This window comes from Sprattus sprattus, assembly GCF_963457725.1.
Source record: "Sprattus sprattus genome assembly, contig: scaffold_90, whole genome shotgun sequence".
Taxonomy (NCBI): domain Eukaryota; kingdom Metazoa; phylum Chordata; class Actinopteri; order Clupeiformes; family Clupeidae; genus Sprattus; species Sprattus sprattus.
This window is the reverse complement of record NW_027667047.1, coordinates 84027-97500: the sequence shown is the minus strand read 5'-3', so window position 1 is coordinate 97500 and position 13474 is coordinate 84027. Positions and strand designations below refer to the sequence as shown.

The 13474-nt window shown below is 42.8% G+C and overlaps 1 protein-coding gene across 1 annotated transcript; it reads left to right on the top strand.

Annotated features, from left to right (window-relative positions):
- Nucleotides 1–2544: 2544 nt before the first annotated feature.
- LOC308382493 (tripartite motif-containing protein 16-like) lies at nucleotides 2545–9007 on the top strand (the record flags this gene model as incomplete). The annotated part of the gene is made up of 6 exons (XM_080860901.1): nucleotides 2545–3132; nucleotides 3989–4084; nucleotides 4304–4537; nucleotides 6150–6309; nucleotides 6644–6703; nucleotides 8481–9007. The coding sequence occupies 6 exons, from the start codon at nucleotides 2545–2547 to the stop codon at nucleotides 9005–9007; spliced, it is 1665 nt and encodes a 554-aa protein (XP_080717027.1).
- Nucleotides 9008–13474: the final 4467 nt, after the last annotated feature.

Genomic DNA, 13474 nt, shown 5'->3' with positions numbered 1-13474 from the left:
CCGTCTTTGAGTCGTGTTCTTCTTCATCTGGAGGCCACAACTACAGACCGCAGCACCAATCATCTCACTGTCATATGTGTGTGTGTGTGTGTATGTGTGTGTGTTTGTGTGTGTGCATCAAACATCTCACTGTCGTGTGTGTGTGTGTGTGTGTGTGTGCACCAAACATCTCACTGTCGTGTGTGTGTGTGTGTGTGTGTGTGTGTGTGTGCACCAATCATCTCACTGTCGTGTGTGTGTGTGTGTGTGTGTGTGTGTGTGTGTGTGTGTGTGTGTGTGTGCACCAAACATCTCACTGTCGTGTGTGTGTGTGTGTGTGTGTGTGTGTGTGTGCACCAATCATCTCACTGTCATGTGTGTGTGTGTGTGTGTGTGTGTGTGTGTGTGTGTGTGTGTGTGTGTGTGTGTGTGTGTGTGTGTGTGTGTATGCGTGTGCACCAAACATCTCACTGTCTTTGAGTCATGAGACAGAAGATAACTCGATCGACTTCTCACATTCAAAGCCAAATTGCTTTGAAAATGTTGGGAATACATTTGGTTTTGGAAGTACAGTTCTGCAGCTCAGTTGATTTCCCATCGTGTGTGTGTATGTGTGTGTGTATGTGCGTGAGTGTGTGTGTGTGTGTGTACGTGTGTGTGTGCGTGTGTGTGTGTGTTTGTGTGTGTGTGTGTGTGTGTGTGTGTGTGTGTTTGTGTGTGTGTGTGTGTGTACGTGAGTGTGAACAGTCTTTCAATACATTTGGTTTTGGATGTATTGTTCTGCAGCTCAGTTGATTTCCCATTATTTCTCTTAGGATTGTTTGATGTCTATGTGAAGCCATTTAACATCACACAAGTGGTTGTGATCACTTTGAACCCAAGACTGATTTTTATTGATGGGCTGATTTTTTTAGAAATTAAACTTAAATTGAGTTGTATTACCTGGTTATCCAGTTGCTACGCTAGCTAATTCGCTAGCTAAGGAAACTTGATAACCCTAAATAATTTAATTGGTTTAATTGAGTTCAATTTGCATGAAATGATAGCTGGTTATCTAGCTGATGTTATAGTCTCCTCGATTTAACTATTAAAATTATAATGGGAAAGGGTAGAAACCCTCAGGGTGCTTGTGCAACTTCGTATGAAAGAGTTCATATTTACGAGTTCATATTCATGAGTGCAAATTCACACATATTAACACGAGTTCATCACAAACTAGCAGATGCCAGCTGTATACCTGTGTATAGAATGCTGATATGAAAAACAACCAGTAGTCAATGTGCAAGCTGCCAATTAAATGGCGATTTAAGATACTCTGTTGAGTTTATGTATTTGTAAATCTGACTCTGAAAAAGGTAGTGCCTCACCAGCCACGAACCTCACCGCACGTCACTGTTTCTGTGCGTCATCGTCGGAGCGGTATTCTACAAGAGGACATGCTTTCTGTGGGAAGCTACCATCTCTAACCACTACCCAGGAAACTTGGTGCTACAGTATTTATGTTGATAATAGATTGCAGCAACAGATTTGAATCATTATTTTTGACCTATTTGAACATTATTGTAACCTATTTGTTTGCATGTCTGAAGCAACACCTATTTTAATTAGGTCTAGCTGAGTGGTCTTGTTTGCATGTTTCATCACTTGTTTTGAGTGCATGCTATCTTTTGGGTCTATTCTGGTTTTATTAACTTGCTTGTTTGCTGTGCACAAATAGGCCTAGGATATGCCTACTGCAAATAAATTCCTTTGTATCTAAACTCTTTTGGATAATAAATCCCTTTTGACTAAAAATGCTCTGTATGGTTTTATGTTGTTTTCTGATGCACAATATAATTTTGATACTGCAATATCTAGAGTTAGATGTTCTAGTATTCATTTCTAGGCTCCCACTTGTAGCAGGTGCTGATGTTGCTCTTTGTGACACATAACACTCGCTTATTAATTAGAACTGAATATAGATGAGCTCCAACAAGCGGGGTGTCTGTTGGGCCCAACCCTGTTACAATACGAATAGGTGGGCCTTGGAGTAGAAAAGGTTGAGGAACCCCTGCTCTAGTGGTTGTTGCTGAATCGCCACTATAGATAGATAGATAGATACTTGATAGATACTATTGATCCAGAGGGAAATTAAGGTCATCCAGTAGATTAACTTACATACATACATGAATAACAATAAATTCAAAAATCACAATAAATACAAAAACAATACACATAGTGAGAACATGTAGGCTACACAGGGGGTGGGGTGTTTACATATAACATATACAATATGCTATATGGCTATATGGCGCTCATAGTACTCTGCTCCCAGGCCTGGATAGCGATGCTGTAGTTACAGTTACAAATACATAATACTCTGGGTTTCCATAAGTTCTGCCGTGTGCCCTTGCAGCTGTCTTCTTAATCAGTTTTACAACTACACTAGTTCTAATATACGACATCAGTGACGATTTGGACGAACACGCCCACCCAACCAGGAAGTTGTCTCAAAGTTCCGCACCGATTTCAGGCGAAACGAAACTTCGTGAACACCTGTGAAGCGTTACACAGCACAAACGAAAAATGGCAGAAGCGGCTCCAAGTAACCTCGAACTTTTTACATGTTCGATTTGTTTGGATCTTCTTAGGGATCCAGTGACTACTAATTGTGGACACAGTTACTGTATGCGCTGCATTACGAGCTGCTGGGATCGGGAAGAGCAGAAGGGAGTCTACAGCTGCCCCCAGTGCAGACAGAAGTTCAGCCCAAGACCCGTTTTGAACAAAAATAATATTTTTGCTGAACTTGTGGAACAGATCAAGAAGACCAGAATCCAAGCTGCTGCTCCTGTTGCATGTACTGCTGGACCTGGAGATGTGGAGTGTGACGTCTGCACTGGGAGAAAACTCAAAGCGATGAAGTCATGTCTGGATTGTCTGTTGTCTTACTGTGAAACTCACTACAAAGCTCACAATGACGTCAACCCTGGGCGAAAGCACAAGGTGGTTGATGCCACAGGCCAGCTACAGGAGAGGATCTGCACCCAACATGAGAAGCCTCTGGAGATATTTTGTCGTACGGATCTAAGTTGTGTTTGTTTGCTCTGTCTGGTGGATGAACACAAAGGCCATGACACTGTGTCAGCCTCTGCAGGGAGGAGAGAGAAACAGGTAAGGACAGCAGTTCTCTTGGTGATAGATTGGACTTGTGTTGTAGGATTTGGCCATTGTGTTTCCAACTGGAGGATAGGCTATAAACTCATCCTCTTTAGGTTATTATAGTGTGGGGCAGAGAAAAAACAACAATGACATAAAAACACGCCTGTCTAATGAAGTTGTAAAACCAGATGGTTAACTTCAGACTGCCAGCACACTCATACAGGAATTAAAACACATAGCCTTATTCATTTCTAATAGCTATAACATTTAAAAAACTGAAATCCGACAATGAATGTTCTGTTACATACAACCTGTAAGGCCTAAATGACCATTTAATGTGTTTTGTTTGTGGGCATTTTGTAATACTTCTCTTATTTGACAGTAACTTATATTAAGATGGGCACATCATGGTTTCTGCCTGCAGTATTGCTGCCCAGTCCTCTCAGATGAGCCCAGTGATTAGGGAGCTAAAATGGCATTTAGTAGAGTCCTGGGTGGTTGGCACTATGACTGAATGACATGGTTACATTACATGGTTATCTACTGCCTAGAGGTCACAGGCCACTCAGTGAGGGTGTGTTGGACATCACTATCAACTCCACAAGAGAAACTGTCAATATGATTAAACAGAGATTTGCTGCATGTATAGTTCACGGTTTTGCTCCACAAAGACAAAACTTCTTGTGTTATTCTCAAGCCTCTCAAACAGCGTCTCACCAATAGGCTATTTAGCAACCCTACAGATCACCTCTCAGTCAGGGTCAGTAGCTTAAACAGCTTGTACTTGCAGGAATGCCATTAGACAATGATAATATTATGATACCTCCATAACTGTTTGTTGTGGATGTGATGTATTCCTTCAACATAGACACACTTGGGGCAGACCCAGAGTAAAATCCAGCAGAGAATCCAGGAGAGAGAGAAGGAGCTGCAGGAGCTGAGGAAAGCTGTGGAGACTCTCAAGGTGAGTACTGACCAGAGGAGAGGAGGACAACATCTGGCTGCTGGAGGAGCCATTTCAGGCTCAATCAGGGCTCTCTCCTCCAGACAGCCAGACAGGAGTCTGTAATGCTGAGCCACTTCCCAGCTCCTCTGAGCCACACTGTGGGTACCAGGCTATGTGGAGAGCTGAGTGAGTGGGCTGCTTTAGATGGACCCCTCCTCTTTGTGTGTCTCCTAACAGAGCTCTGCAAAGGCAGCAGTGGAGGACAGTGAGAGGAGCTTTACTGAGATGATCCACTCCATTGAGAGAAGGCGCTCTGAGGTGAAAGAGCTGATCAGAGATCAGGAGAAGGCTGAGGTGAGTCGGGCTGAAGGACTCCTGAAGCGACTGGAGCAGGAGATTGCTGAGCTGAAGAGGAGAGATGCTGAGCTGGAGCAGCTTTCACACACAGAGGATCACATCCATTTCCTCAAGGTAACTGTTGATGATGGACTGATAATGCACAGAATGTTTGAGGGCCCTGATTTATGTTGAATATATTCCTAGGTGGAAATTTGTATTCAATTTAGAAATAGTTGAATGTTCTTCTAGAATCTCTAAGTTTCCATTTCACAGTCCATAGCACTGTGAACAGATGGCTTACCCCATGCAGTTTCAGTGTCTATAAAGAAAGATTTTATATTCATGAGTCAAAACATTTGAGCAAGATGAAGACATTTTCATTCTTCAGAAAAGTGTTCAAAATCACGATGGCAGTTGGTATGACAGGTTAGGTCACATGGTAGCAAGAACCCTTACTGACAGGCTGGGCTTGAGTGATGTCACTTCCTGTGGTTCATTGATGAAAGTACATCTGGCCTGACATCATGACACACACACACACACACACACACACACACACACACACACACACACACACACACACACACACACACACACTCATCTGCACAAGGTAGGATGCCATCATGTAAGGATAGTGTATAGATTAGAACGTAGGTGAGGCTTTGCTTTAGTTTACGTTGTGAGGCAGAACACAGATTTACATCAGACTAACCCCTAGACTAACCCCTACACTGCAAAAATGCTTTTCTAACCTAGTGTTGTTACTCTTATATTGAGATGAAAAAATCTAGTTGGTCTTGTTTCTAGCTAAATTGTTCTTACCTAGTGCTCTTTGGTAAGGTTATTTTGGCCTATTTCAAGCAAATATTACTTATTTTAAGAAATCTTAACAAGCCAAATTTGCTTAACGCACTGGCAGCCAAATTTGCTTGTTTTAAGCCAAATTTGCTTAACGCACTGGCAGCCAAATTTGCTTGTTAAGATTTCTTAAAATAAGTAATATTTGCTTGAAATAGGCAAAAATAACCTTACCAAAGAGCACTAGGTAAGTACAATTTAGCTAGAAACAAGACCAACTAGATTTTTTCATCTCAATATAAGAGTAATAACACTAGGTTAGAAAAGCATTTTTGCAGTGTAGACAATGATTCTAAGACTGTCCTTGGTAACACAATCATTCGTAAGCCACATTCAGATGCTACACACACACATCCAGATGCTGCACACACACATCCAGATGCTGCACACACACATCCAGATGCTGCACACACACATCCAGATGCTGCACACACACATCAAGATGCTGCACACACACATCAAGATGCTGCACACACACATCCAGATGCTGCACACACACATCCAGATGCTGCACACACACATCCAGATGCTGCACACACACATCCAGATGCTGCACACACACATCCAGATGCTGCACACACACATCAAGATGCTGCACATACACATCCGTGTGCTGCACACACACATCAAAGGATGAGATCCATAATGTTACATTTAGTTCACATCTCAAACATCAGAGGATATTATCTAACTTAAGAGTCTCGTGTGCACTGAAACAGTTGAAGCTTTTAGTTACAATTAATTTCCTGATCAACTGAATTTAACTTACTTATACGTGGATGCTTTATTTTTAGAATGTAGCTATTCTGTCTCTCTCTTTCTCTCCATCTCTGTCATCTCTTCCTCCTCTCTCTCTTTCTCTCTATCTCTGTGTTTCTTTATTTAGACTTTCCAGTCAGTCAGTGAGACACCTGAGTCTAAAGACTTCTCCTGCATCTCTGTGAACCAAGGCCTCTCTTTTGAGGCTGTGAAGAAATCTGTCTCCTCTCTAAAGACACAGCTGGAGAATTTCTGCAAGGAGGAAGTCATGAAGTTATCTGCATCAGGTTAATCACATTATTTGCATATGTTTACATATAGTTACTTACTAAACTTTCCCTCTGGATTGTACTGATAAGCTTAATGTCATGGTGACCGTCAGGAACCTGTATTTCTCAATGTCACTTATTTGTAATATACCCTTTGTATGTCGGTGAAGCTGAGATACTCTGCAGGTGTCTCCATGTTTACTTGTCTTAAGGTTGAAGACGCTGGAGACTCATAATGTCCCTCAACAAGAGAACACAAATGTACTGCCTTCATAAAAACAGAAGGTTGATGTAATGTGGACATTTACACCAGTCAGTGTTGTTTCTAATATGATTCTTTCTCTCTCAATAGTGACTGAAGTCCAGGCTGTTTTGCCTCATGAACCTACAACCAGAGAGGATTTCCTACAATGTGAGTTTGACACAAACACATTTTATACAGTTTACTTTATTCCAATCACAAGTCAAGTTTCAGTAACAATCACATGGACCTACATGTTTAAGCAGTTCAACATTTCATCATGGCTGTTTGGGTTCATTGGAGAGGATACAGTGTCTTTTCCAGACCATCATGCATCATTCCTATAACCGCTGATAAGGAGCAGTTCCACGTGTTTGGCCTTTGTTTCGTGTGTGTCCCCCCCCACCCCATGCAAAGTCTATGTACCTCCACCCTGTGTGCGTGTCCTAAAATGGCATTCTGAGTGGAAGTGTGTGTGTGTGGGTGTGTGTCATGGCGTGTATGGGTGTGTGTGTCTCTGTGTGTCTGGGTGTGTATGTGTGTCTGTCTTGGTGTGTGTGTGTCTGGGTGTGTATGCATGTGTGTGTGTGTGTGTGTGTGTCTGGGTGTGTGTGTGTTTGTGTGTGTGTGTCGGGGTGTGTGTATGTGAGTGTAGATGTGAATGCGTATGTGCACTGCAAAAATGCTTTTCTAACCTAGTGTTATTACTCTTATATTGAGATGAAAAAATCTAGTTGGTCTTGTTTCTAGCTAAATTGTACTTACCTATTGCTTTCTTGGTAAGATTATTTTTGCCTATTTCAAGCAAATATTACTTATTTTAAGAAATCTTAACAAGCCAAATTTGCTTAACGCACTGGCAGCCAAATTTGCTTGTTTTAAGCAGGATTTTGCTTAAAACAAGCAAATTTGGCTGCCAGTGCGTTAAGCAAATTTGGCTTGTATGTTTGTGTGTTTATATATGTGTGTGTGTGTGAGTGTCTGGGTGTGTGTCTTTGTGCGTGCGTGCGTGTGTGTGCGTCGTGGTGTGTGTGTGTGTGTGTGTGTGTGTGTGTCTGGGTGTGTGTATGTGCGAGTGTCTGGGTTTGTATGTGTGTGCGTGTCATGGTGTGTGTGTGTGTGTGTGTGTTTGTGTGTGTGTGTCTGGTTTGTGTGTGTGTGTCTGGGTGTGTATGTGTGTGTTTCTGGGTGTGTGTTTGTGTGTGTGTGTGTCTGTGTGTGTTTCTGGGTGTGTGTGCGTGTGTCGGTGTGTGTTAGTCTAGGCGAGTGTGCATCTGGGTGTGTATGCGTGTGCGTCTAGGCGTGTATGTGTGTGTGTGTGTGTATGAGTGTGACTGTGTGTGACTGTTTGTTTGTGTGTGTGCGTGTATGTCTGGGTGTGCGTATGCGTGTGTGTCTGGGTGTGTGTGTGTCTGGTTTGTGTGTGTGTTTGTGTGCGTGTGTCTGGTTTGTGTGTGTGTGTGTGGCTGGGTGTGTATGTGTGTGTTTCTGGGTGTGTGTGTGTACTTGTGTGTGTGTGTGTGTGTGTGAGTGTGTGTGTGTGTCTGGTTTGTGTGTGTGTTTGTGTGCGTGTGTCTGGTTTGTGTGTGTGTGTGTGTGTGTCTGGGTGTGTACGTGTGTGTGTGTCGGTGTGTGTTTGTCTGGGTGTGTGTTAGTCTGGGTGAGTGTGCATCTGGGTGAGTATGAGTGTTTTTCTGTGTTTGTGTCTGGATGTGTGTTTGTCTGGTTTGTGTGTGTGTGGCTGGGTGTGTGTGTGTGTGTGTGTGTGTGTGTGTGTGTATGCGTGTGTGTATGCGTGTGTGTCTGGGTGTTTGTATGCATGTGTGTGTTAATCCATTATTAATTTAGCATTTTGATTGTTTAACAGAATGGCTAATGTTTGACCCTGTCCGATAACTGACATAGGTACGCTAAATACCTTAGTGTGTCCTGTCTTCTCCTCCATCAGACTCCTGTCACTTCACACTGGATCCAAACACAGCACACAGAGACCTCCATCTGTCTGAGGGGAACAGGAGGGTGGAGATGAGAGATGAGCTCCAGTCATATCCTGATCATCCAGAGAGATTTGATGTGTATGAGCAGGTGCTGTGTAGAGAGGGTGTGTCTGGACGCTGCTACTGGGAGGTTGAGTGGAGTGGGGGGTGTGTTTATATATCAGTCTCATATAAAAGCATCAGCAGGAGAGGAGAGGGTGATGAGTGTGGGTTTGGATCTAATGATCAGTCCTGGAGTCTGAACCTCTACAGCAGCAGCAGCAGCTCCTTTTTCTATCACAATAATAAACAGACTAATCTCCCTCTAGTGGCCAGCTCCAGAATAGGAGTGTATGTGGATCACAGGGCAGGAACTCTGGCCTTCTACAGCATCTCTGACACAATGACCCTCCTGCACAGAGTCCAGACCACATTCACTCACACACTCTACCCTGGTTTTTGGTTTGGGGCTTATGGATCATCAGTAAAGCTGCTGTGACTGACATATCTAGATGCTGTTAGCACATACATCTCACACATCTCACACTTAACACATCACTCACACGTAAGGGTCTAACAGCTGGGCTTAACAATCTTTGATCTTGGGGACAACAACAGACTGAAGCCATTCCCACATCTCAACCCCAGCTATTACAATATCTCTACCTCTAGACCTCTGCTGTAACACATGCAGTATCACCACAGCAGACATTAGACATTGTGTGTGAAAGGTTTTGATGAGCTCTGTGTTTCATAACCTCACTCTCCCAAGTGTTTAGTCCCTCTGTTATTGCATACATGTTCTGATATCTGGTTTTAAATGACTATCACAATATTATGTACCATGACTGTAAATCTTAATGAAACTATTCATCCAACAATTCACCCCCAATGAAATGTGTCTCAGGGACGTGCAGTCAGGGGAGGCAGAGCAGAGAAAGTGTGTGTGTGTGTTTTTGTGAGTGTGTGTGTGTGTGTGTGTGTTTTTGTGAGTGTGTGTGTGTGTGTGTGTATCAGGGACGTGCCGTCAGGGGAGGCAGAGCAGAGAAAGAGTTATAAAATAAAATAAACATTCATATTTCTCTACGTATGGTATGGATGTCATTTCTGCCTGATTCCAATCCATGTCTATGATTTAACCAACTAGAGACCCTAATGACGTCATCACTTCCTGTTTCTGTGCCTCACCAGCTACGAACCTCACCGCCAGCACTGACTAGACCTGAGTACACCTGCACATGTTAATGACTCACACACACACACCTGCACATGTTAATGACTCACACACACACACCTGCACATGTTAATGACTCACACACACACACCTGCACATGTTAATGAATCAGGACTACACACACACACACACCTGCACATGTTAATGACTCACACACACACACACCTGCACATGTTAATGACTCACACACACACACCTGCACATGTTAATGACTCACACACACACACCTGCACATGTTAATGACACACACACACACTCCTGCACATGTTAATGACACACACACACACACACACCTGCACATGTTAATGACTCTCACACACACACACACCTGCACATGTTAATGACTCACACACACACCTAAACATGTTAATGAATCAGGACTACACACACGCACACACACACACACCTAAACATGTTAATGACTCACACACACACCTGCACATGTTAATGACTCACACACACACCTAAACATGTTAATGAATCAGGACTACACACACGCACACACACACACACCTGCACATGTTAATGAATCAGAGACTACACACACCTGCACATGTTAATGACTCACACACACACACACACCTGCACATGTAAATGAATCACACACACACACCTGCACATGTTAATGAATCACACACACACACACACACATGTTAATGACTCAGGACTACACACACACACACACACACACGCACGCACGCACACACACACACACCTGCACATGTTAATGACTCAGAAGTGGAGTTTGGAGGGAAAGAGTTTATTTTATTTGACAGAATTGAGAGCACAGGAAGTCAGCTGGAGCAGTGTAGTATAGTAGTGGTGTAGTGTAGTACTGTAGTATAGTACTGTAGTATAGTAGTGTAGTAGTATTGTAGAAGTACTGTAGTCATATTGTAGTACTCTTGGCTACAGTCTGCCACTATAGGTGTGATCCACAGGCAGAGTTAACACACACAGTCCAACAGTCACAGTCCAGATGCTCAGGTCGCCATGACAGCACTCACACAACGCACAGGAGACAGTATTAAAACCCAGTTGTCATGGTAACGTGTAAAAGGCCTTCATTTCTGGCTAATGACGGCTCACAGCTTGGCTTATTGGAGAGTGACAGTGAAGAGCAAAACACACACTCACACACACACTCACACACACACTCACACACACACACACACGTGTTGAACCCATAAACAGACATTGATTCATCTTTCGTTTGGCAACTTTATTCTCTCAGTCGGCCTTTGGAGTTTTCACAAAGCATTCAATAAAACTAAACTAGCGCAAGCGCTTTCTGATGACATCATTATCACCCCTGAACTCGACCTCTAGACACCCACATCGATCAGAACCGTACCCAGGATATGAACAAAACCAAAACACAAAAGAAACACAATATCGTTCCTTAAATATATTCTTACGTTATTTCAATGTAAATTATAATTATGCAAACTAACAAATATATCTAGGTCGACACACACACACACTCAGGAGAGGAGAGCAGTACACTGAGATCAGGTTCATCCCACACCCATCACGGGCCAAAGCCCAGTAACCATGGCAACAGCATAGTCAGGCGTGCTGTATGATGGCTCTCCTCCTGTTTGCCCGTCGTCAGGGAGGATCAGTGGCCACCTTCTGTGATGTCAGATTCTTGTGACATCACAACAGAGGCTGTGACATCATGCCAGGGTTGCTTGAGATGTTATATCCAATCCTCTGACAACACACCAATCTGCGTGACATCATGACTGAGATTCTACGTGACAACACACACTCGGGCATGTGAGATAAAGCCAGTGTATGTGTGTGTGATCACACCAACGTCTGTGACATCACACTCAACGGAATGACATCACACCGGAGTCTGTGACATCATCACCAGAGGGAGAGTCAGAGCAAAATGTTTGACCTTCATCTTGACTGCGAAGGTCACGGTGTGTGACGAGAGACATCTTGGCAGCTCGGGAGGACGAGGAGAAGGTTAAAGGTCAAATTTTAAAGAGGGAGGGTCCAGCTAAAAGGAGTGACGCTGTGTTTGGACATAACTTAAAACCTACACACAGAAAGATACATGTTCTAAGATATGTGTTCTAAGATATGTGTTCTAAGAGATATGTTCAGTGTTCTGATGGTGTGGAAGTGAATGCAGGAGCTGATTGGACGAGGCTCAAGTCCTTGCAAGGAATATGATTGGATATCCAAAGAAAGTATGACACCAACATGCATAGTACACACACAAACAATCCACCAATTGAATGGCGATTTAAGATACTCTGTTGGGTTTATGTATTTGTAAATCTGACTCTGAAAAAGGCAGTGCCTCACCAGCCACGAACCTCACCGCACGTCACTGTTTCTGTGCGTCATCGTCTGAGCGGTATTCTACAAGAGGACATGCGGGAAGCTACCATCGCTAACCACCCCCCAGGAAAGCTTGCTGCTACAGTATTTATGTTGATAATAGATTGCAGCAACAGATTTTAATCATTATTTGAACATTATTTTAACCTATTTGTTTGCATGTCTGAAGCAACACCTACTTTAATTAGGCATAGCTGAGTGGTCTTTTTTGCACGTTTCATCACTTGTTTTGAGTGCATGCTATCTTTTGGGTCTATTCTGGTTTTATTTACTTGCTTGTTTGCTGTGCACAAAATAGGCCTAGGCTAGGCCTACTGCAAATAAATTCCTTTGTTTCAAAACTCTTTTGGATAATAAATCCCCTTTGACTAAAAATGCTCTGTGTGGTTTTATGTTGTTTTCTGAGGCTCAATATAATTTTGATAGTGCAATATCTAGAGTTAGATGTTCTTGTATTCATTTCTAGGCTCCCACTTGTAGCAGGTGCTGATGTTGCTCTTTGTGACGCATAACACTCGCTTATTAATTAGAATGTGTCTATTAATCAATCGCTTATTAATTAGAACTGAATATAGATGATCTCCAACAAGCGGGGTGTCTGTTGGGCCCCACCCTGTTACAATACGAATAGGTGAGCCTTGGAGTAGAAAAGGTTGAGGAACCCCTCTAGTGGTTGTTGCTGAATCGCCACTCTAGATAGATAGATAGATAGATAGATGGATACTTTATAGATCCCGAGGGAATTTAAGGTCATCCAGTAGCTTAACTTACATACATACTTAAATCACAATCAATACAAAAATCACAATAAATACAAAAACAAAAACAATACACATAGGGAGAACATGTACACAGGGGGTGGGGTGTTTACATATAACATGTATACAATATGCTATATGGCGCTCTTAGTACTCTGCTCCCAACCCTGGATAGCGATGCTGTAGTTACAGTTACAGTTACAAATAAATAATACTCCGGGTTTCCATAAGTTCTGCCGTGTGCTCTTCCAGTTGTCTTCTTAAAGGCACCCAGTGCAACTTTATAGGCTTGAGACTCGAAACATTCTAGTCTTTTTTACACGTAGTAAGTTTCAATATTTCCAGCGATTGTTGTTGTTAACGATTTTCTACCAGTTCCACCACACAACGACGTCTCATCTTTGCTCCTTGAATGTCGGTATGGAGTTATTGAAACTTATTACGTGAAAAAAAGATCAGTTTTAGAACTACACTAGTTCTAATACACGACATCAATGACGATTTGGACGAACACGCCCACCCAACCAGGAAGTTGTTTCAAAGTTCCGCACCGATTTCAGGCGAAACGAAACTCCGTGGAAACCTGTGAAGCGTGGCACAGCACAAACGAGAA